This window comes from Heteronotia binoei, chromosome 18, assembly GCF_032191835.1.
Source record: "Heteronotia binoei isolate CCM8104 ecotype False Entrance Well chromosome 18, APGP_CSIRO_Hbin_v1, whole genome shotgun sequence".
NCBI lineage: Eukaryota > Metazoa > Chordata > Lepidosauria > Squamata > Gekkonidae > Heteronotia > Heteronotia binoei.
The window spans coordinates 37,110,602-37,134,602 of NC_083240.1; the positions used below are offsets into that span (position 1 = coordinate 37,110,602).

At 50.9% G+C, this 24,001-nt stretch overlaps 1 protein-coding gene across 2 annotated transcripts in view; it reads left to right on the plus strand.

The window, feature by feature from the left end:
* Window positions 1-24,001, plus strand: part of SPECC1 (sperm antigen with calponin homology and coiled-coil domains 1) — a 137,535-nt gene that overhangs the window by 68,583 nt on the left and 44,951 nt on the right. Inside the window, exons 5-7 of one of the 2 annotated variants that reach the window (XM_060258999.1) lie at window positions 3,757-3,830; window positions 6,156-6,334; window positions 23,281-23,426. In XM_060258999.1, the coding sequence (XP_060114982.1) occupies window positions 3,757-3,830; window positions 6,156-6,334; window positions 23,281-23,426 (399 nt within the window). Of the gene's footprint in view, window positions 1-3,756; window positions 3,831-6,155; window positions 6,335-16,223; window positions 16,417-23,280; window positions 23,427-24,001 lie in introns of those variants that run through there. The other variant, XM_060259000.1, reaches the window with a different exon arrangement.

The following is a 24,001-nucleotide window of genomic DNA, read 5'->3' on the forward strand; positions in this document are numbered from 1 at the left end:
TTGGTCCATCAAAGTCAGTATTGTCTACTCAGACTGGCAGCGGCTCTCCAGGGTCTCAAGCTGAGATTTTTCACGCCTACTTGCCTGGAGCCTTTTTAGTTAGAGATGCTAGGGATTGAACCTGGAACCTTCTGCTTACCAAGCACATGCTCTACCCCTGAGCCAGCATCCCTCCCCAATTGGGGGAGCAGGACAGGACGGCCTCTTAGCAGAGGTCAGTTGGCAATCTAGTGAGATTTCTGTGCCCCCCACCCCGATAAAAAACCCCTCCAGATCTGAATTTTTGGGTTGATCTTTTCCCCCCAGTAGGTAAAGGAACAGCAAATTTTACCTGTGGGGCCATTATGAGTTAGGGGGCAGAGGTTTCTAGGCATGTCTCTTCCTGTTCCCATCAGTACCCAGTCCTGCCAGCAAGTGTTGCCAAAGTGGTCCAGGATTTCGTTCCAACTCCAGATGGCTAGGCACTCTCCTGAGAGGCTCCCCAGTAAGACATGAAAGAGACTGGCCTTCCCAGCTGTTTGCATTCAGAGGTTAGGGGTACACTGCCTCTGAAAGTGGAGATTCCATTTTAGCTATCATTTTTTAAACTAGAAATGTTTTAGATTTTAATAGGGAAGAAAAACAGGGAAATCGAAAAAAGAAAAGTAAGCTTGATTATAATGATATAATATATGGGCAGTATTTGAATATATGAGAAAAATGTATAGCAGTTAGTTCAACAAATACATAATAGCACAATAGCATATTAACATAAGAGTATTTCATATAAGATAATATATGAATGGCGTAATATCACATTTAGAGATCAGAATAGCTGCTCATTAGGACCTATCTATAATCTATAAAGAAAGGCAGCCCTGTGGTGCAGAGTGGTAAAGCTGCAGTATTGCAGTTGTAGTTCCCTGCTCTTGACCTGAGTTAGATCCTAGCGGAAGCTGGGTTCAGGTAGCCAGCTCAAGGTTGACTCAGCCTTCTGTCCTTCTGAGGTCAGTAAAAGGAGTACCCAGCTTGCTGGAGGGAAAGTGTAGACGACTGAGGAAGGCAATGGCAAGCCACCCTGTAAAAAGTCTGCTGTGAAAACATTGTGATGCAACGTCACCCCAGTCGGAAACAACTGGTGCTTGCACAGGGGACTACCTTTACCTTTTTATATCTATAATATCCTCATGCTTTCTAGATTGTTTTACTATAATGTAATATAGATAACTTCAGAAGAGCCATTATAAAGTTTCGCTATCATGACTGGCAGTTGTCGAGAAGCAAAGCCAATTCCTTTGTTTTAATTTTTGTGCACGCATTATTGCACAATTTGCCCAAAGCTCACCAATAAAATTCAGGCATTTGATTTGAATCCAGGATTCCTACACCTCGGTGTAACTCTTTAGCCTCCCATGCCTGCTGGTTTCATGGCAGAGACTCTTCAAGGAAGGGTGGGGCAGTATGTTCCCCTCATTACCTGAAAGTGGACATCTGGCATTCCCCCCACCCCACCCCCGGTATCCATGCCTTCAAAACATGTTTTCCTCCAGGGATTTAGGAGCCCTCCTTCAAAGGATCAGATAGTTTTCCTCCCTTCCCTTCAAAAACCATTCAATAATAGCCCTGACCTGGATAGCCCAGGCAAGCCCAATCTTGGAAGCTAAGCAGGCTCGACTTTGGCAAGAACTTGGATGGGAGACCTCCTTGGAATACCAGCAGTCGGGAGGGCAGGGGCAGGCTCTGTTCAGCCGCCTCTCTGAATATCCTTCAGGCCCCCTGTAGGGGTCAGTCACCAGAGATCACCATGACTTCCAGGTGCACTCACACTCACACAAACACACATAAAAATACTAAAATACAAAAAAAAATGTCTTTAATTTGGAGTAAATAATTGGGAATGTTCTCAAAATGTGGGTTTTATTCTCTTTTAGTGCCATTTGAATTAAAAATTTTGCAAGCAGAACTGGATCAGACAAAGTTGTCAGGAGTTCTTACCATGCTTCCCAAAACAGAATTACTTTTGTTGTGCCTTTTTATAGGCAGCATGCTGTTCACCTGGGGTTTGTTTTTGTTTTGGGGGGAAGGGGGGGTTAGAGGAAGGGATCATTCCATGCTCTCACCTCTCGCAGGTGAATTGTTTTGTCCGTGCAAATCTAATAGGTAATTCTCATAGGCACAAATATGCTGAAAGTTATCACTTTGGATTGGATCCAGCAGGATAGTATAGGAATGTATGATCGCCATCTGCTGGCAGAAAATGCAACACTTTGGCCCGCTGAGCTTTGATAGCAAGCAGACTCAGGCCTGTGGCCATGGGGGCGGGGGTGGGGCACGGCCCCCACACCCAACCCCCCCCCCTTGGGTCTTTATGGCCCCTCCTTTCCCTGGCCCCCACTATCTCTGCCACCACTTTTCTGGAGGCGCCATCTCCCTGCCGCTCTGGCGGCCCCGCCCCCCTCCACATGTCCTCCCATCCACCCACTCACCAGCCCAGGGAAACAGTAAAGAGCAGGCTCCTGGGGCTCTTTCAAGGCCCGCCCCTGCCGATCAGGTGAAACCGTGCTGAGGCTGGTGCTTCCTACACCAGCTTTCTGGCACAATCAGCATGTTCAGGGGCGGGGGGGGGTGCCTTGAAAGAGCCCCAGGAGCCCGCTCTTTACTGTTTTGCCAGGCTGGTGAGTGAGTGGGTGGGAGGGAGGGGGAGGTGCCGTGCAGAGGGGGGTGGGGCCACCAGAGTGGCAGGGAGATGGGGCCACTAGAAAAGTGGCAGTGGAGAGAGCAGGGGCTGCCAGAGGGGGGCGCCTCCATCCAACATTTTTTTCTGTGGGCCCCCCCAACTAGAATTTTCTGGCTGCGGGCCTGAGCAGACTGCATGATAAAAGAGGAAAGAGCCAGGGCTTTTTTTGTTGTAGAACAGGCCCAGCAGGAACTCATTTGCATATTAAGCCACACACTCCTGATGTAGCCAATCCTCCTGGAGTTTACATTAGGCCCTGTACTAAGAGCCCTGTAAGCTCTTGGGAGGATTGGCTACATCGGGGGGTGTGGCCTAATATGCAAAGGAACCCCTGCTAGAATTCTATCTCTGGACCCTGTACTAAGAGCCCTGTAAGCTCTTGGAGGATTGGCTGCATCAGGGGTGTGTGGCTTAATATGCAAAGGAGTTCCTGCTGCAAAAAAAAAAGCCTTGGGCCAAACCCCCTGATACCAAGCCAGCCGCAACTGTGTTCCTGCTCAAAAAAAGCCCTGGAAATAGCTAAATTTTTTGTTCAAAACTCAGATTTTAGCAGAAGTGTCATAAAATGTAATGCCAGGTAGCAGAGATATAAACTTTATAAAATACTCAAACACAAAGATTTTTTTTTAAGTTAGAAAAAAACATACTTAAAACATTAGCACTTGTTGGTCTGAAAGATGCTCTCTTTGTATCTCTCACATGCAATCCAGGCTCTCTCAGTTACACAGCAGAGCTACTGAGCCAAGCCTGTCCTCCTTCTATTGGCTGAGCCTTCTGCACCTCCTGGTCCCCTGAGGAAGGAGCCTCAGCCAATGGAGAAAATAGAGGCTTTGCTCTGTAGCTCCTGTGTGATTGAGCAAGCCTGACAAAGCAAGCTGTGATGCAGAAGGAAGCAAGATATAGGGAGAATGAAGCAGATGACAGGGCCTGATAGGAACTCTCTTAGGGCCTGATTCAGCCCCCAGGCCGCATGTTTGACACCTCTGCTATATACCATTCTTCAACTTATCACAAGAGAATCTTCTCTGAACTTTCCTCAGGTAACCTGTTGAAACTGGAGGACCAGAAGCTGGACTTGGAGAGGCAGCTGAAAGCTCTGAACAAGCAGATCAAGGTGATGCTCTTAGCCAGCTCCGGTTGACTTCCGCAGGGCATGCACAGGACAGTGTCCTTGGAGGGGTTCCTTGCAGGTCAGATCTGCCTCTGTCCCACCCAGTGGTAGGCTGCCTGCAGATGGTGTGGAGCATGATTAATCCGGAATAATTAAAGCGATTTGGAGGTTGCTGTTGAAAACATGCCCGAGAACAGCTGTGTGCTTTTCCGGCAGCAAGAATTTTTGAAGCCTGTAAACAAGCTTCAAAACAAGCTTGGGCTGACATCGCACCTTAAAATGGAAGAGGCGGGAGACGCACATTAAAGAATTATGAAGCTGGCTTACCCATTCATCCGTCTAGCTTGGAACTCAGGGCTCCAATTGGCGGAGAATGATGATAAGACAATAGTCACACAGGGAAAGCCCTAGGAAAACCCAAAACAGCTGTGCTAATGCCATCAAGAGCACAAAATCTATTTTCATACCTAAACTACGTCTTGTCTATGATTAAGTCCCCCAAATCCATTAAAAAGCATGTGGGGTGGATCAAGATTCGATCTCCTCTCTTAAACGAAAGGAAGCTGTAAGCCTCAAATCTTCATTTGTTATGTCCAGTTTGTGCTCACGGAGTCCCTTACGCAAGGATCGACTTCTGTCCAGGGTGGGTAGCAGGAGAGCATCGTTGGCCAGATGACAGTGCAAGTGGATGAGCTCAGGAAGGTGTAGCTGATGCTGTTATGTCCCGTAATGTTACCCGAGTGCAAATGGGGTGGCATGTAGGTCTGTTGCAGGGCTGGGTTCCTGGGTCTGGGTCTCTGTTGGGAGGTCTGTCGTGGTTCGTGAAAAGCTATTTCAAGGTGGAAGATGGCCTGTAGGTGAGGAACAGCCTGGAGTTATAGATATGTTGAAGAGACTTAATTTGGGAGCTTCTGGAGGGCAGCCATGTCAGTCTGCTGTGGAATAGCAGGATTTGAGTCCAGTAGCACTTTGAAGACCAACCAGAAGTTCAGGGTATGAGCTTTTGTGAGTTGCGGCTCCCTTTGACAGCTGTGTATCTGACGAAGGGAGCTTGGACTCTCAAAAGCTTCTGCCCCGCCCTGAATAGCCCAGGCAAGCCTGATCTCAGAAGCTGAGTGTCACGAGCTGGGGTGCAGGCAAGGGGGATGTCCGAATTCAGTCCGAGTCAGATCCAGGGGAGCGTCGAGGGAACCTGTGGCCGAATCCAAATCACAGTCTGAGAGCAGGGTTGTATAAGCCGAGAGTCAGGAAACCGGGAAGTCAGAGCAGGAACAGAGCCAAGGAACAGGAGCCAGAGTGGTCACAAATCACCGGATGGACTTGTTGCTTCCACAGAGCATGCAGCTCGAAGCAGGTGCTTAGATAGGCCACTGCTGCTTTTTCCAATCAGCAGGCAGCAGGGCCACCCTGGCGTCTGCTAGAACTCTGGGATGAGTGAACATCTTGCCCTCATTCTGGCCTCTTTCCATCGGATTGCTAAGTCTTGACAGAGCCTTTCCCATATGCGAGCAAGGCGGTGGTGAACTGGGGTATGTGTCTGCCTGTTGTTGTTCCTCATCAGCTGTAGAGCCAGGTGCTGAGAACCGCAGCGGCAGTGAATCAGTCAAGTTGTGAGAGGGGCCAGCTGTCGGCTCCGCTGGGTCTGTTAACCCTGTCGGCTGTGCCTGGCCAGTCCCCTCGCAGGAGCCCATGACACTAAGCAGTATCGACTGTGGTCAGTACTTGGATTGGAGACTTCCTTGGAATACCGGGAGTGGGAGGCAGAGGCAGGGTTTATCAAGCCACTTCTCTGAACATCCTCCATTCCCCAGTAGGGGTCACCAGCAGTCTCCATGAGTGCTAGGCATGCATGCACCCACACTCAACCATCCATCCACACCCCCCCCCCCAAAAAAAAAACTTAAAAGGCTTCTGCCCAGAAACACTTGTTGGTCTTGTTGGTTCTTCTTTTTAAATTGTGAGCCATAGGCAATGGCCAGCAGAGTTCTGTCCTTCCCTTTTTTAAGCCTGTAGTGACAGGCTGGCACTTGGAACTAGTGTGGCTTTGTTGACCTACTCAAGAAAGAAAGAATGGTCTTTCCCACAGCCTCTTACTGGAGACCTTTAAAGTGCAGGCAATGGACTTGGAATCTTCTATATGCCACCTGAGTCCTGTGCCCCTCCAACCTCTTCTGCAGCCTCTATTACTGTCAGGTGCTCTGTGCAAAGAGAGGATGGCGCTCCGGTGCAGCCCCTCTGCCAGCCCCAGAGCCCTGGCAGATGCCCACCCTTTGCCTTGCCCTTCTAGCCAGGCTCAGACTCCCCCATTGTTCTTTCCCCTTCCTGCAGGAGGACACGGAAGAGTGGCGCCGTTTCCAAGCGGACCTGCAGACGGCCGTGGTGGTGGCCAACGACATCAAGTGCGAGGCCCAGCAGGAGCTGCGCACGACGAAGCGGCGGCTGCTGGAGGAGGAGGAGAAGAGCGCTCGGCTGCAGAAGGAGCTGGAGGAGGCGCAAGGGAGCCGCAGGTAGGAGGCAGAGCAGCGACCGCCCTTCCGCTCTCAGGTGCCAGACGGGCGTGGGGAGTGGGCTTTAGCCCCAGGATAGCACGGTTCACTTCCATCTTGGTGGGCACACTTGCACACTCGTGCTATTTCTCTCTCTCTTTCTCTTGTATCGTTCCTGGCAGGTTTTGTTGCCTTCTGCTCAAAAACGTCCTCCGGCAGTGTTTGTTCCACATGCCATGCTGGCTCCTCGTCTCCCCGGCCCTAATCCCCGGTAATCCTGCTGGCGCTGAGATATTAGGTTGTCAGGCCCTTAGCCAGGACCCCTGGGTGCTCTCCCTCCCCACGCTTGTCACGGATAGCCATAACATAATCCTATTAATGGAATTATCCTATTAATGGACCCCCCCACCCCTTTCTGGTGGATTAAGAACCAGTGGGTTGCAATTAAATCATAAAGAGTTTGGCTAAAGATTAGGAAGAGCTTCCTGACTGTTAGAGCGGTTCCTCAGTGGAACAGGCTTCCTCGGGAGGCGGTGGGCTCTCCTTCCTTGGAGGTTTTTAAGCGGAGGCTAAATGGCCATCTGACAGCAATGCTGATTCTGTGGATTTAGACAGATCATAAGGCGGGCAGGGGGAGGCACTTGCGATTTTCTTGCGTTGTGCAGGGGGCTGGACTAGCCGACCCTGGAGAGCCAGTTTGGTGTAGTGGTTAAGTGTGTGGACTCTTATCTGGGAGAACCGGGTTTGATTTCCCACTCCTCCACTTGCACCTGCTAGCATGGCCTTGGGTCAGCCAGAGCTCTGGCAGAGGTTGTTCTTGAAAGGGCAGCTGCTGTAAAAGCTCTCTCAGCCCCACCCACCTCACAGGGTGTCTGTTGTGGGGGAGGAAGGTAAAGGAGATTGTGAGCCGCTCTGAGACTCTTCGGAGTGGAGGACGGGATATAAATCCAATATCTTCTTCTTCTTCTTTCAACTCTTTGATTAAGGCTGGCAAGCAATGGGAACGGGATCGTTCTATATTGAAGCATCACAGTTTACGTCCCACCAGGCAGGGAAAAAATCCGCCTGGACGGCCGTATCCTCTTCACTCGCTCGCTCGCAAACTGTGTGACAAACGCCAGCACACCATGAGAAATCAAGTGAATTGACTCTTTGCCAGGATGAATGCAGAGTTCCAAACAGCAGAGGGTGGAACCTACCTGTAGTGACCCTGATTCGCTCATCTGGCCTTGCCTCTTTTCAGTCAACTTTAAAAGGGGATGAGATACATTCATGGAGGAGAGATTCGTCGGCAGCTAGCAGCCATGGTGACTGAGGGGAACCTCCACATTCGGAGGCACTAAGCTTCTGAATCCTAGAGGAAGGAGACAACATCGGGGGAAGGCGTCGGCCTCTGTGCCCTGTTGTTGGCCCTCCAGAGGAACCGGTTGACCTGTGAGTGAGACAGGATGCTGGACTAGATGGGCCACTGGTCTGAGCCAGCAGGGCTCTTTTTATGTTCTTCTGTCAGGGATTCCACTGCTTCTGAGCATTGGGCGGGACTGAATTGTTCTGTCCCCTCTCTATGCAAAGACTCAGCAAAATCAGCCAGCATCAGAGTGGTGTGACCGTTGTGTCCGTGTATCAGGCTTGCTCTGGACTTTCCTCCTTCTAGACAGGAGGCATGTTTGGAACAGGGACTCATACAGAAACACAGGAATTTGGTTCTTCACGAAGGCGTGGGGGGTTCTTAACATGGTGTAGAGAGACTTGCCTCCTATTGTAATTCAGCACATCAGGTGTACATCAAAAATTTGGGAAATGCTGACCTAAGTCTGAGTGAGTGACTGGAAAGTTTGATTTCAGAAATGGATTGCTAAGGGAAAGGGACTCAGCACGGTTATTGTGCCCGTTCCCCTTGCATTTGTTTCTTCCCACCTTTCGTTGGAGACCAACTTGTGGCTTCCTGACCTGGATAAGAACATAAGAGAAGCCACGTTGGATCAGGCCAATGGCCCATCCAGTCCAACACTGTGTCACATAAGAACATAAGAGAAGCCATGTTGGATCAGGCCAATGGCCCATCCAGTCCAACACTCTGTGTCACACAGTGGCCAAAACCCCCAGGTGCCATCAGAGGCCAGGACACTAGAAGCCCTCCTACTGTTGCCCCCTCGCCAGCACCAAGAATACAGAGCATCACTGCCCCAGACAGAGAGTTCCATTAATATCCTGAGGCTAATAGCCACTGATGGACCTCTGCTCCATATGTTTATCTAATCCTCTCTTGAAGCTGGCTATGCTTGCAGCCGCCACCACCTCCTGCAGCAGTGAATTCCACGTGTTAATCACCCTTTGGGTGCAGAAGTCCTTTCTTTTATCCGTTCTAATCCTACTGCTCGGCAATTTTATTGAACGTCCACGAGTTCTGCTACTGTGGGAAAGGGAGAAAAGTACTTCTTTCCCTACCTTCTCTATACCGTGCATAATCTTGTAAACCTCTATCGTGTCACGGCCCAGGCTAGTCCAATCACAGAAGCTGAGCAAGGGTTAGCCCCACTTAGTCCTTGGATGAGAGACATCAGGGATATGCTCAGGATTGCGTTTTTTTAGAAGAACACAGTTCCGGCTGGCTTGGTGTCAGGGGGTGTGGCTTAATATGAAAATGAGTTCCTGGCGAGCTTTTTCGACCAAAAAAACTACTACTGGTGTGACGCAGAGGCAGGCAACAGCAGACCACCCCTAAACGTCTCTTGCCTTCAAAACCCCAGGAGGGTTGCTGTAAGTCAGCTGCGAGTTGATGGCTCAGACTTATCACCAGCTTTTGGCAAGGGTGCCCCAGGCATCCCAGACACCTGGTGTGTGCGTGCGTGCCGGGACTGGAGCAGAGAGGCCATGACGCCGCCCTCCATGGCAGAGAATCCAGCTTGCTCCCCGATCAGTGGAGGCTCCTGTGGAGCTCCAGCGCTTCTGCTAGAAATACAGACTTGCCGCAAAATTTCTGTCGATTTCTCCCAAACGGCGCGCGTGCCTCTGCCCAGATAAGTTACTTTTTGAAAAAGGTGCATGGTACATATTTTGAATTTTTATTCTGGATCGATCGATGCGATTGTAGCATCTGGATTGTACCCAGATTGTCTACCTTGCTTCCTGCAAGGCACGTGGTGTCTCATCTCACACGCTGGAGAGAGTTGAAGCAGTCGATCGATTCGCTGGTCTAGCGCCAATTAGAATAATCCCCTAAAAATATTTTGACCATCTGAAAAGCTGATGCCAGTTTAATGGGGCAGCTGGTTTTATTTTTCCCAAATGGCTCGTTGTCTTTAATGCACGTAGTTGTCGAAAACTGCAGACAGCCAACGTTACCTTCAAAGGAAGATGCCTGCCCACCGTTACAGAGGTAGCCCAGGGAACCCAACGTGTTTTCATTTGCAATAGTGGTCTTTGCTTCACTGCAGATTGGCAGCTAAAACTCATGCTTAAATCTGAGGATGCCCTAATATATAGTACCCTTCAAATGGTCAGCTGTCACGGCGGGTGGGACATACTTGGACGAATCTTTGTTCCTGTTTTGTACTTGGGGACCTTTTGTCGAATAGAACCCTAAACCTGAATTCCAATCCAGCATTTCTTGACCGCAAATCTTTTCCCCTCTCCCCCCCAAGAGCCGTGACACCTTTCGGTTTTAGGATAAAAAATATTTAAGGGATTACAGCATGAAAGACCAAACAGAACCAACCCACTGTTAGCTGTAACAGCACACCAATAGAGAACAATTAATCATGTAATTAATTAATTGAACCCACAAAATATATAAGGTGGACATAAAAACCACTATGATGGCATCATTTGGTACATGCCATTACTATCGAGGGGGTGTGTGTAAGATGCATTACATTGGTTTCTGTTAAATTCTTTGTGGCTTTACATAGCGCATAGTGTAAAACACTGTTTATTACTTGCGTAGTTCACTGAGGAAGAAGCCATCGGAACGAGGGATTATCTAGAATCCTCGTGTGGACTAGGACTTCATATTGGACCTTCTCATGGGCTTGAGGGTTTCCATTTGAGAACAAATGAGTGTGAATTTATAATGGACTTTGTGTATTAATTAATTTGTTTATTGGACTTTACTCTGCCTGTTGCTTTAAGGCTGCGTGTTAAGAGGCAATAATATTGTGTAAAAATATTACAAGATTTTGTCATCATTGAGATTAATGAAAATTGTTTTCTATTTGTGGGCTATTACAGCTAACGGTGTGTTGGTTCTATTTGACCTTTCTGTTCTCCCACAAAGCTAAAAAGGCTTTGCTGGTCAGATGAACTTGCATTCCCAGAACGAAAGACGCAGGTGGGGCTGTTGATTCTCCTGGCTGAAGGTCTTAAGACTGAGGTGGGAGAAGGAATTTGAGCTTAATCCAGCTCTCCCAGAGGACGCCCTCTTCCTTAAGCAGCCTGGCTTTATGGACCTGTCTGTCTGTCTCTGGTTTCGCACGTTTGCGTCTGTCCGGCTTCCTTGTCGCCTTGCTCTTGGGTACCGTCGAAACCGTCAGCAGCTTCCCCTGCGCTCCGCAGCGGCGCTTCCTTTTCTTTGTTTTGACAGCGAGCCGAGTTCTGGCATCAGCTAAATTGCCGTGTCCTCAGAGTGTTGGCTTGGTTATATGTTGCAGCGTGGCTCAACCTGTTTGTAGTGCAGAGCACCCTCCCCCGCCCCCGCCCCCCCCATCCCTGGAGCACTGGGTTCTGATTGTCAGAAACGTCAGCAGCATACCTTGCAAAGAAACGCAGCCTTCGGAAGCCAAGGAAAAAATGGATTCTGCAAACCTATATAAATCATGCAAATCAAACTCTTCTTTCTGTTATTTTTGCATCACTTATTATGGAATCCCACCCCCATCCCACCCTCCACCCCGCCTCTGACTTGTGTCAGCCTGACATTAGGCAGGAGATCTGAAGGCATGTGAAATGTCAACACCCCTGACCACAAGAACCGCTCTGGATTTCCTGGGATTTCGAGAAGTGCTTTCAGGCACGTATTTGTGACCGCAAGGATCAGAAGCTTTGCTTTTTAAGCACGGGTTAAAATTCTGGGGAAACAGCAAGCCGGGTCCTGTGAATTGCTCCCGGCAGGGGTGGAATTCTAGCAGGAGCTCCTTTGCGTATTAGGCCACATACCCCTGATGTAGTCATTTCTCCAAGAGCTTTCGAAAAAGAGCCTTATAAGCTCTTGGAGGATTGGGTACATCGGGTGGATGTGGCCTAATATGCAAAGGAGCTCCTGCTAGAATTCCACCCGTGATTCCTGCGCTACTGCCAATTGGTGCCATACGGCCCCTTTCGTGTTATTTTTTTTAAATTTATTTTTATTTACTTTAGATTTGTATGCCTTCCACTCCACAAGCGAACTTTGGGCAGCTAACAGTCATAATAAAACAATGTAAATACAATTATAGAAGAATAAAACATATATAAATTTAAAACTACATTACTACGTGCTATAAAAAGATTTCATAGCAGAGGCGGCTTCTCCATATCTCAGTTCTCTGTTCCTTGTATTACTCCATTAGTGGTCTTGCAGATGATATTGTTCAGCGACATAACAGTGGCAGCCTCTTCCCACATTTGTTGTTGTAGGCCTGACGGAAAAGTTCGGTTTTACAAGCCCTTTGGAACTGGGAGAGGTCCCGCAGGGCTCTCGTGGCCTCTGGGAGAGCATTCCATAACATCGGTGCTGCCACTGAGAAGGCCCTGGCTTGTGTAGAGTTTAGTCGGGCCTCCCTTGGTCCGGCGATGGATAACAGATTTTGCCCTCAGCGTTCTCTGGGGTATGTATGGGGAAAGGTGATCCCTTAGATAGGCATGTCCTCAGCCATATAGGCCATGGATATCTGAGGACAGAACTAGATAGTTGCAAGAGAAACGGGGCATTCCCAACTCCGGGTCTCCCCTCCTGTTTCTAATGAGCCCTGGCCTGGATAGCCCAGGCAAGCCCGATCTCATCAGATCTTGGAAGCTAAGCAGGGTTGACCCTGGCAAGGACTTGGATGGGAAACCACCAAGGAAGACCAGTGTGGTTACGCAGAGTCCAGCAAACCACTTCTTCCCTTGAAAACCCTTGTGGGATCACTGTAAGTCAAATGTCACTTGATGGCACTTTTCACTACCACCACAGTTTCTAATGAAAGGGTGTGTGGTACAATTGCAAGTAGAAAGAAGGCTTTACCCCTTCCCGTGCCTCTGAGTCTTCTCTGCGAACCTCTTCCCCTCCCAGTTCAGCTTTAAAGGGATTCCCCCCCCCCTTACCTGGACTTCAAAACCAGAAGTGGGTCTGACTGGATGAAAAAGCAGCTGTGAGAAACTTTCAGGTCAGAGCGTGAACAGGGACCACTTTAAATTTTTGTCCCCTTTACCCAGTACCTCAGGAGACCAGAATTAAACCTTGTCAGAAAATAATGAATCACCAATAGCATTTCAAAGTCAAAACCCAAACATTAAGTTTATTACGTACAGAAGAAAAGGGAGGGAGGAAATAATAACTGATGGATGTTTATAAAAAACAGTTGGCAGGCAGTAATTCAAATGACAATCTCAGAACACTAGAGATGTTGGCAGGCTGACGTACTATTAAAAAAAACAATCAAACCGTGTTTCTCTCACTCTGGATATCTTGGTTAGAGAAAGGTGTATAAAGTATTTTCAGGCTTTTTATATATAAATCCACACACACTCAGAGGACTGACTGAACTTGTGACAGATATATCCCCTCACAGACCCTTTCCTCTAGCAATCAGGTACACTCCAGACTGTAGAGCAATACCCAGGAATTAACACCCTTGAGGACTGTTCACATCAGCACCTCAATCCCTTTGTGTTAAGTTCCACACAGCTAGGATCCCTGTCTGACTTCTGGGATTTCCACACAGCCAAAAGAACCTTTTGTACCTCTCTCAGTGTGTTTGTATTTCTTAGGAGAGGGACCGTGGCTCAAGGAGAGGGACGGTGACTCAGTGGTAGAGCATCTGCTTGGTAAGCAGAAGGTCCCAGGTTCAATCCCTGGCATCTCCAACTAAAAAGGGTCCAGGCAAATAGGCGTGAAAACCTCAGCTTGAGACCCTGGAGAACCGCTGCCAGTCTGTGTAGACAATACTGATTTTGATGGACCGAGGGTCTGATTCAGTAGAAGGCAGCTTCATATGTTCAGTTAGAACCAGGAGTCTGTCCTTTGGCACTGACAGAACTCCTCAGTAGAGCCTGTGTGCCAAAGCTGTGTGCCACAGCTTTGAGTTTTCCCTCAGAAAGAGCTCAGTTCTGTCTCAAGGAACTGCTCTTAGCTTCTTTCTCCAGTCAAACTTCAACTGAACTAAACCCTGAAGAGATATTCCCCCTCTACCAGCCTCCTTCCACTGGATACATTTGTTTCCATGGAAGCGGCTCAACCAATCAGAGTGAGCTTTTCAACCCCCACTCAGATAGACTGCTTTAAGTCCATCACAGCCTACTGGGAAGGGAAGGATTTGCAGAGAAGAGTTCGTAGCAAATGGAGTGGAACTCCGTTCTGTGTATCCTTCCCATAAACACCTCCTCCTTACCCATGTGTTTTTGGTGAATATGGGTTTGAGGCCTGCGCACTGGGCAACAGAGAGTTCGTGCCCATCCCTCATCCCTGGAAGGATCTGCCCGGTGCACATGGCACGTTATGTGTACAAAAGATGCAAAATGTTGATTCATGCATAGCTCTACCTGCTCCATGTCCGAAGCAGCAGGCCCCGACATGCCCCGTTTTTGCCTGTCCCCAAGATCATTCTCAGCGGTTCTTACGGCTCCTGCTCTTTTGGAAGCCCCACCAAAGAATCAGCTGCAAAGAGACCTGGTGGTTTGCTGTGAGCCACGAGGCTCCTCCCTCCCGCTCTTTCCAGGTTGTCATTGACCGTATCCATTCCCCCCCCACCCCCACCTGTGGAATCCTCATTGATTTCTGGACCAGCCAGGGAACACGCAGGACCCATGAAGTCTCCTGGGGGCACCTGAACCACAGGTAAGCAATTCCTTCAACCCCAAAGGAGGAGCAAACCTCCTGCCCCACCCCCAATTCTACTTATTTGCTTCCCTCCCCACCCCCCCATGCTCTCCTAATCCTCCCCCAGGGCCGCAACATGCTTTTTAATTTCCCTTTCTCTCTTCTAGAGTTCTGCTTGCGCTGTGTGTCTGTCTTAAGCACTCCAGTCGGTCTTTGTCTTCTGGTGTGTGTCCCCCCCCACCCCGCAGCGTGCCCACCTGTTGCTGTTGTCCCGTTTTGCTGCAGAGAGATGTTCTGGCTTCACGTCTGCTCCTGAGTCCAGAGGACCTGCTAGCCCCCCTTCCCTCCCCCCAATTTCTGGCTGCTCCTCAGGGCCTCTCGGGTAAGGAGACCTGACCCATGCGGAAAAGCCCAGGGGTGTGTTGCGGGAACGGATGGGGTTCGGCTTGCCCAGTGGTGTGGTTGGCGGCCACACAGACAGGAGAGAGAAGGGCTTAGTGCCAGGCTGAGTTGAAAGGGTTCGAGGCATTTGGGAATTGGTCCAGGGCTTTTTTTCCTAGTAAAAGAGGTTCCAGAATTGGATTGGACTCGATGACCCTGGAGGTCCCTTCCAACTCTATAATTCTGTGAGTCTATGAACTCTCAAGAGGGAAATGAAGGAGAAACACCGCAGGAGCCCCTCTTGAACTTTTAAACATTTCTTTGGAATGTTGTTTCCGCAAAGAGGTTCTGGAACTCAATTCCACTGTTTTCCCTCAGAGAAAAAGCCCTGGTACATCCTAAGCACCATTTGAGTTAGGTCACTTAGAGAGTGCTTGGCAGAAGGGAGGCTGTGATGCCCACAGGGGCTGAAGGCTTTGAAGCAGCTTTGTGAGTCAGGCCACCAAAGTTATTAGCCAAGCAAAAGAGGTAGTAGCCCTTCCGGAATGCCCTCACTTATTGGTGGCAGGAAGGAAATGGAAGTGGGGCAGAGGGGAGAGAGACACTGAGTCAGATTTTCAGCAGTTGTCAAAGGCTTCCTGCCTGATGGCCACTCTTGGCTGTGGAGCTGAACTGACAGGGTCCCTCTCCCAGCTGAGGCAGGAGCTTCCATTCTCCCTGCCCCCAAGGCCTGCTATAACTGGCAGTGACTCTGTAGAGCAGGGGTGGCCAACGGTAGCTCTCCAGATGTTTTTTTACCTACAACTCCCATCAGCCCCAGGCAGCATGGCCGATGGCTGGGGCTGATGGGAGTTGTAGGCAAAAAACATCGGGAGAGCTACCGTTGGCCACCCCTGCTGTAGAGTCTTTCCCAACAGCAGGGTCTGAATGCCCGGGGGGGGGGGAATTTTGCACGCCAAACATGCTCCACTGCCCAGCTGCGAGTGTTCCCTCTAAGCTGAGTTAGTGTGAGTTAGCTCACAGCTTTTTAGCCTCCGTTGCACGCACTTTTGCCTTAGCTCAGGAGAAATGGCCCCAGACCAAACTAATCGATGCAGGAGCTCACAACTTTAATGCCAGGAACTCACCAAGTAGAATTTTTGCTTCACAAGACTCCGCAGCTTAAGACCCCTCATAAGGCAACATCTCAGGTCCAGGCATTTATTTACGTATCTCCTGCTTTTCTACCCAGCTGGGATTCAAAGTGGGTTGCAGAATATTGTTCTTCCCTGTGAGGTAGGCCAGGCTGAGAGCTTGTTGACAGACCCAAGGTCACTCAGCTAGAAGAGGGGATTCGAACCCCAGTCGCTCAGGAGCCTAAGTTCACCGCTCTACCCACTGCAACACACTGGCTGCCAGTTTGAGCCCCAGCGTCCATTGTACTGGGGAGGGGATGGGGAGGGGCTCACAGTTCATTCCAGCACCCTGGCTTTTGGAAGTCAGCCTTGGGTCAACGGCCCACTCAAGCCCTCGTATCTCTCTCTGTTTCCACAGATCTCTGATCTCAGCCAACTGACCCAGCCCCAGCAGCGGGGAGTCAGACCGTCTCCAGCAGCATCTTCCGCAGCCTGAAAAATGAAATTTCGCCTGAGAAAGGAAGGACGAGCGAGTTTCCCTCTCCTGCTTTTCCCTTCTCCTCTCCCAGGGCTGGACCGTCTGGGACCCCAACCGCAAAAGCCATTCCCATCTACTCTCCGTTTCCCATCTGTTGTTCTTTAACTTTATTCCCGTTGACTGTCATGAGGTCGAGCTGGATTGATCAAGCCACAAGCCCCCAAATCTAGGACCGGACGACCCCCCCCCCCCATGCTCAGCGTGGGCAAAGGGCGTCGTTCTTCATCCTTGAGACTTTCCCCAGAGAACAGCCTTTCTGCCTCTCTCTTTGCAGGCTGCCGGTGTGCTAACGCTGATGGAGAGGATGCAGTCAGCAGGGCTGAGGAGGGGCAGCACCCTGCCTGCACGGTTTGGAGTCCTTCCCAAGAGACCTACCACTAGGTGGCGACAAAGAACTTGAAATACGGAAGCATCTTCTCTGTTCGGTGGAGCCGAACTCCACTCACTGTTTTTCCCCCGCTTGTGGGATCTGCAGGCAGAGAGATGGACAGAGGTCTGGGCAAAAGCCGAGGCCCTTTGGGCAAGCGAGGGCCCCTCCTTTAGCTACTGGGCGTCCTTGTGGGCACCTGCTCTTCCCATCTCTTTCGTTTTTGGGCCGACTGCAAGCTACTTGAATCCTCACAACCCGCACGCGTGAGCCATGGGTCGCTTGGCCTCAGGATTGCTTTTGAACTGCAAGAGCAGGAAACAACGTACTGTGTAAAAAAAAAATCCCATTTGCAATTGAAACAAAAACCACAACAGCTAGATCCTAGCAAAGCACACCTTTCAGTTTGGCTCCTTGGACACGGAATTGTTTTTCTGTCTCATAAGCTGTGGGCAGCAGCTCTTTGGGGTGGCGTCAGATCCCATTTAGTTTAATCAAGAACCACGCCCCCCCCCCTAATTTTTTCCCCAGTGCTTGGAATTTTCTACTCAGGTGTAGTCTTTGGCGCAGGCGACAAGGCCTTGCATTCGCACCCGTGCTTTTCTCCATTCCGTTTGCTCCTGTGCGATCTGGGGGAGAGCTGGGGAATGTACCTCTTCTGAAGACAGGAAGAAATAGGCGCTTCTGGGTGGTGGCCCCGAGCCAAGCCCATCTGTCTTCTGGAGAATGGCAGTGGCTTAGTGTTAGAGCACGAGGCATGCGTTCCTGAGGTCCCAGGTTTAAACCCCAGCATCACTACTTGAAGTGGAATCTTCCTGTCCCTGAGACGCTGGGGCAGGGGCCGCCGCTGGGCAAAACAGTCGATACTGGACCAGACTGTGAGACAGAAGAAGGGCGTGGCTGGTGCAGTTTTGCAGGGACTCTCTGGTAAAACTGGCTGTTGACCCAGAAGTTGAAGTCTGGTAAAATGGAGAACGCCAAAGAGAAACCCACCACCAAACCTGTGCCGCAACCCTGTGCTGCGGCACCTCCTTCTGGATTGTATGGAGTGGGCGACTGGCACAGCTCTGCGGCAGGCCAAGACTTAGAACCGAGGAGCGAAATTTGGCCTCGCTTTTGCAGGGCTGCCTTGGCCCCTGATGTCGCAGGCCTGAAGCTCCCTCTTCGGCTGAGGCCCCTCCGGCCAGGGGCAGGCAGAGGGCAGGGCAGGGCAGGCCCCCCTGCAGTGGGAAGCAGCCTCTGCCGTTGTGTCCTCCTGCGTTTGTGTTAAGAGGCTTGTAACAGTCTTGATGGCCGTTTTTTACATGAGGGGGGCGGGGGGGGAGCTTTGGAGCAGGGCAGGGGGTTATCCGAAACCATCCCAGTGTGCCAAATAAACGTGATCTCCGCGCTGAACTGTCCGGTGCTTTCTCTCCTGTGACCTCTGCTACGGCCGCCTGCATCCTTGGCTTCCAGGGATGCCAGCCTCCTGGTGGGACCTGGGGAGCCCCTGGAATTACAGCTCGTCTCCAGACCACAGAGATCGGCTCCCCTGGAGAAAAGGGATCTTTTGGAGGGTGGGCTGTGTGGCATCGGACCCCACTCGAGGTCCCTGTCCTCCCCAGGCTCCGTCCCCAAATCTCTGGGAGTCCCCCAACCTGGGTCTGGCAGCCAAACTGGTGAGCCAGTTTGGTGTAGTGGTTAAGTGAGTGGACTCTTATCTGGGAGAACCGGGTTTGATTCCCCACTCCTCCACTTGCACCTGCTGGAATGGCCTTGGGTCAGCCATAGCTCTGGCAGAGGTTGTCCTTGAAAGGGCAGCTGCTGTGAGAGCCCTCTCAGCCCCACCCACCTCACAGGGTGTCTGTTGTGGGGGGAGAAGATATAGGAGATTGTAAGCCGCTCTGAGTCTCTGATTCAGAGAGAAGGGCGGGGTATAAATCTGCAATTCTTCTTCTTCTTCTTCTTCTTCTGCCCCCACCCAACCCAGCCCCATCCCACACTAGCAGCCAGGGAAGACCCGGCAGTCTTGCTGGCTTCAGACTCACAGCTCCGTGCTGACGCACAGGCTTTCCCCTGAGAAGGGGATTTTGATGAGGCGAGGCCCTTCCTTCCAATGTGGTGCAGTTGAGGAACGAGGCCAGTGCTTGGGTCCAGTCTCCGTTTTCCCCTAAGGAAGGGGAGTGTTCATTTTGACTGTTTCCCCCTCCCTGCTGCAGACCCCAGTTTGCTTCTCAAGTCATTGCTGAGGGGCCTCCCGCCACCCGACCCTGGAGCAGCCCTTCCGGGGAAATCAGCATGCTGCTGCAACGGAATGCAGGAACAATCTGTCCCACTGGCAGAAGCCCCTGGCGTGGGTGCGGATTTAGTCTGGATCCTGCCCTGGGGAACAGATCGCTGGTCTTCATTTCCGTCTGGTTTTGCGTGTTGTTGTTTCGCCCGTTTTTGGTTTCTTTCTTTAGCAGTTTTATGGCATAGGCCGTTTATGCATTTTGTGCCATTTTCATGCTGGTTATGCAAAAAACCCCAACCTTTTTGACAAACTTCTTCAGTGGTGGTAGGGAAGGAGGATGCTGGTTTTCTTCTCGAGAGGAGAGGAGCTCTGTCAGACCTGACTTAAAACAGCCTTGAAATTCACGAGCATCCCTTAAGAGCAGCGTCGCTAATGGCGGGTCCTGCAGGAGCCAGTCTGGTCTAGTGGTTAAGTGCGTGGACTCTTATCTGGGAGAACCGGGTTTGATTCCCCACTCACAGCTGCTGGAATGGCCTTGGGTCAGCCACAGCTCTGGCAGAGCTGTCCTTGAAAGGGCAGCTGCTGTGAGAGCCCTCTCAGCCCCACCCACCTCGCAGGGTATCTGTTGTGGGGGGAGAAGACAAAGGAGATTGTAGGCTGCTCTGAGTCTCTGATTCAGAGAGAAGGGCGGGGGATAAATCTTCTTCTCCTCCTCCTGCCCTGTGTATCATTCTTTTCCTCCTCCTCCTCTGAGAGCCAGTTTGGTGTAGTGGTTAAGTGTGCAGACTCTTATCTGGGAGAATCGGGTTTGATTCCCCACTCCTCCACTTGCACCTGCTGGAATGGCCTTGGGTCAGCCATAGCCCTGGCAGAGGTTGTCCTTGAAAGGGCAGCTGCTGTAAGAGCTCTCTTAGCCCCACCCACCTCACAGGGTGTCTGTTGTGGGGGAGGAAGGTAAAGGAGATTGTGAGCCACTCTGAGACTCTTCGGAGTGGAGGGTGGGATATAAATCCAATATCATCATCTTCTTCTTCTTCTTCTTCTTCTTCTTCTTCTTCTTCTTCTTCTTCTTCTTCTTCTTCTTCTTCTTCTTCTTCTTCTTCTTCTTCTTCTTCTTCTTCTTCTTCTTCTTCTTCTTCCTCCTTTGTCAGCATCTCGCCTTCCGCTCTCCTTCGCCTGAGAAAGGAAGGACAAGCGACTCTCCCTCTCCTGCTTTTTTTCTTCTCCTCTCTCAGGGCTGAACCGTCTGGGACCCCAACCGCAAAAGCCATTCCCATCTCCTCTCCGTTTCCCATCCATTGTTCTTTCACTTTATTCCTGCTGACGGTCGTGTGGTCGAGCTGGATCGATCGAGCCGCAAGCCCCCAGATCTGGGCCCGGAGGACCCCCCCCCCGATGCTCAGCTTGGGCAAAAGGCACAATTTGGGGGAGAGGGAATCTGTTTGGCAACTAGTAATTTCACGACAGTAGCTGGAAGGAGGGGGAAACGGAGCGCTGCTCCCAGAAAGACTGGGAACCGCTGCCTCAGAGGGGGTCTCCCGTTCGATGGAGGGCCTGCTTGCCGCTCTGCCTCCTCCAGTGCTCGCTAGTAGCCGCTGGTATTCTGCCAGGCCCACCCTCCTTGCCCTCACCACCTGGTTCGTGGGCAAGACCTCCTTGGCAGCCTTGAAGCTCCAGTATCCTCCCTTTTGGGGGAATCATCCCAATCCCCCATGGCTAGGGTTGCCAGGTCCAATTCAAGAAATAGCTGGGGACTTTGAGTGTAGAGCCAGGAGACTTTGAGGGTGGAGCCAGGAGACTGAGGGTGGAGCCAGAAGACTTTGAGGGTGGAGCCAGGAGACTTTGAGGGTGGAGCCAGAAGACTTTGAGGGTGGAGCCAGGAGACTTTGAGTGTAGAGCCAGGAGACTTTGAGGGTGGAGCCAGGAGACTTTGAGGGTGGAGCCAGGAGACTTTGAGGGTGGAGCCAGGAGACTTTGAGGGTGGAGCCAGGAGACTTTGAGGGTGGAGCCAGGAGACTTTGAGGGTGGAGCCAGGAGACTTTGAGGGTGGAGCCAGGAGACTTTGAGGGTGGAGCCAGAAGACTTTGAGGGTGGAACCAGGAGACTTTGAGGGTGGAGCCAGGAGACTTTGAGGGTGGAGCCAGGAGACTTTGAGGGTGGAGCCAGAAGACTTTGAGGGTGGAGTCAGGAGACTTTGAGGGTGGAGCCAGGAGACTTTGAGGGTGGAGCCAGGAGCAAGGTTGTGACATGCACCATTGAACTCCAAAGGAAGTTCTGGCTATCACATTTCAAGGGACCGCATGCCTTTTAAATGGCTTCTCTCTATTAGAAATAATGAAGAATAGGGGGCACCTTCTTTAGGGGCTCATAGAATTGGACCCCCTTGTCTAATCCTGTTGAAACTTGGAGGGTGTTTTGAGGAAAGGCATCAGATGCTGCAAATTTGCTGCCGGTACCTCAAAAAACACCCCCCAATAGCCACAGATCAGCTCTCCATTATACCCTATGGGAACCGGTCTCCACATAGAAGAATGGAGTACCCAGCAGACATCCCCCCCCTTGCTTTCTGATGACCCTGAAGTGGGGGGAGGGCTTCCAAACGGGTGATCCCCTGTCCCCACCCGGGGATCGACAACCCTACCCGTGGCCTACCCCCGTGAACCCTATCCTATCTCAGCACGGGGCCTCTTTCCCTGCGATCCTCTGCAAGGCTGTCAGCTGACCCCAATTGGCAGCCCAGTGCCAGAAGCCCCCTCTCTTCCCGCCCTCTCTCCACCACGCTGTGTTAGAATCCGGATGCGGGCCAGCCTTTGTACGCATTAGCAATGAAACGCAGCTGCTGTCCCCCGCGGCCTTCCCAAAATGCCGAGGAGCAGGAAGTTTGTGCAAGAGCAGCGATTTGGGGGGTCACGCTTTGTGAAAAGCTGGAATGTGCCCTGCACCCCCCGCGAACGAGTCTTCTTTGAATTCCCTTCTTCCCTTTTGGACTAGCCAGAAATGAGGATGAAGAGTCTTTTTCCCAGGCCATCTGCCTCTGCTTGCCGCCGATCCCGTCCCCTCCAGTTGCCTGGCATGAATGCAGGGGAATTGGCACAGAAGGACAGAGCGTGCTTCGAGACAGCATCTCCTTCGAGCCCGGAATGAGTCACCCGCTTGTTGTACCCCCCGAGCGCTCTTGTCCCGCACAGACGGACTGCGGTGCCAAGAGCGACGCTAGCCCCCAAAGATTTCAGTTCCTATTAATAACCCAGCCAGAGTAATGCAGCTGTTTGGGGGGGTGGGAGGAAGAGGAGAGTTTGCTCGGAATGGAATCTGTGGCTCCTTTATCTTCCTTGTTTTTCGGCACCTACATAGACAGTGGGAGATGGTGTTTCTCAGATGGCGGGTGGAAGGATTTTATGAGCAGCTCGATTTCAGAAGGTCCGGCATTGTAGGCCTGATTCAAACACCCAGGAGAATGAGAGGTGATGGCAGAATGGATTTGCCACCTCTTCTGGCTGCCAGGGGAAGGGCCGTACTTCACAATGCTTCCCTCTGTCAAGAGCTCCCTGAGAGCAGAAATCCAGCCCAGAGGGGTAGAGGAAGGGGCTTTCTCCAGCCAGTGCTTAGTCTTCCACAGGGCTTTTTTTTGGTAGCAGGAACTCCTTTGCATATTAGGCCACACACCCCTGATGTAGCGAATCCTCCTGGAGGATTACAGTGGGCTCTGTACTAAGAACCCTGTAAGCTCCAGGAGGATTGGCTACATCAGGGGTGTGGCCCAATATGCAAAGGAGTTCCTGCTACAAAAAAAAGCCTTGGTCTTCCATTTGCATTGAAGGTTTATACACACATGCACACACAGAGAGGAAGGTGTTTAGGGAGGGAGGGAGTGCCCTAACGTTTCACTTGATGCCCCTCTCCCCATGGCAGAGGTTTGTCAATTATGCACAGTGTTAAAAAACAACAACTACTATTTCTCCCCATTCATAGCACTAGTGCTCAGAGGCACCCACTGATGGGGAAGATGGATTTAAAAAGGTACTTCGTGCAATGGCTACTTGTGGAACTCACTGTTGCAGGATGTAGTGACGGCTGTAATAGCAACCTGACAGAAAGTTGAGTGCTGCCCCCTAGTTCTTCTGATCCACGTTACCTGTCCCAACTTCAAAGGATTCCTTTGCATTAAAGTTGTGACCAAGGGGAAAACTGAGTAATAATGGGCCAATATGTGATGTTTAAAGAGGATTCATGGTTTCTTGACCAGCACAATATGAGGACTTCCAAAAATAATCTGTCAAGGCCTGTGTGCTGCTACCTCATTGAACAGTCTGAGGTTGAAACTGATGCATGGCCCTTGTGGTTCCTTCCTTCTACAGGCCGATGACTGAACTGATTGACTCCCCGGAGGCAGATTCCACCAGCCGCTGGCCGGGGATCCCCGTGAGCCGCACCTCGCCGACACCCCCAGAGTCACTGGCCACCGTGAAATCTTTGATCAAGTCGTTTGACTTGGGATGCCCAGGTACCAGACGGAGCGCGGACTAGAGGTGTCCCCTTTAAGTGCCCCCAGTTATATGGTATAGAACTCATAAGCTGCCTTCTCAGAGCGGTTTGGCCTGGGGGCGGGGGGCAGCTCACTCCCTCTTGCCTTCAGAATACAGATTTAGGGCATTTCTGCATCTTCATTTTTTTTACTTGTGTGTTGCTTTGGGTCTTTTTTTTTCTTCTTTCTATGCACTTTTGATTCCACTTGTGGCCAATTCAGTATTACATAAGAGAAGCCATATAATATACGGATATAAATCTGATAGATAAATAAAAGATGTTGGATCAGGCCAATGGCCCATACAGTCCAACACTCTGTGTCACACAGTGGCCAAAAAAACCCAAGTGCCATCAGGAGGTCCATCAGTGGGGCCAGGACACTAGAAGCCCTCCCACCGTTGCCCCTTCCAAGCACCCAGAATACAGAGCATCACTGCCCCAGACAGGCAGTTCCATCTATACTTTGTGGCTAATAGCCGCTGATGGACCTCTGCTCCATAGGTTTATCCATCTCTGCATAGAACAAAGTTTGAGTCCGGCCACACCTTTAAG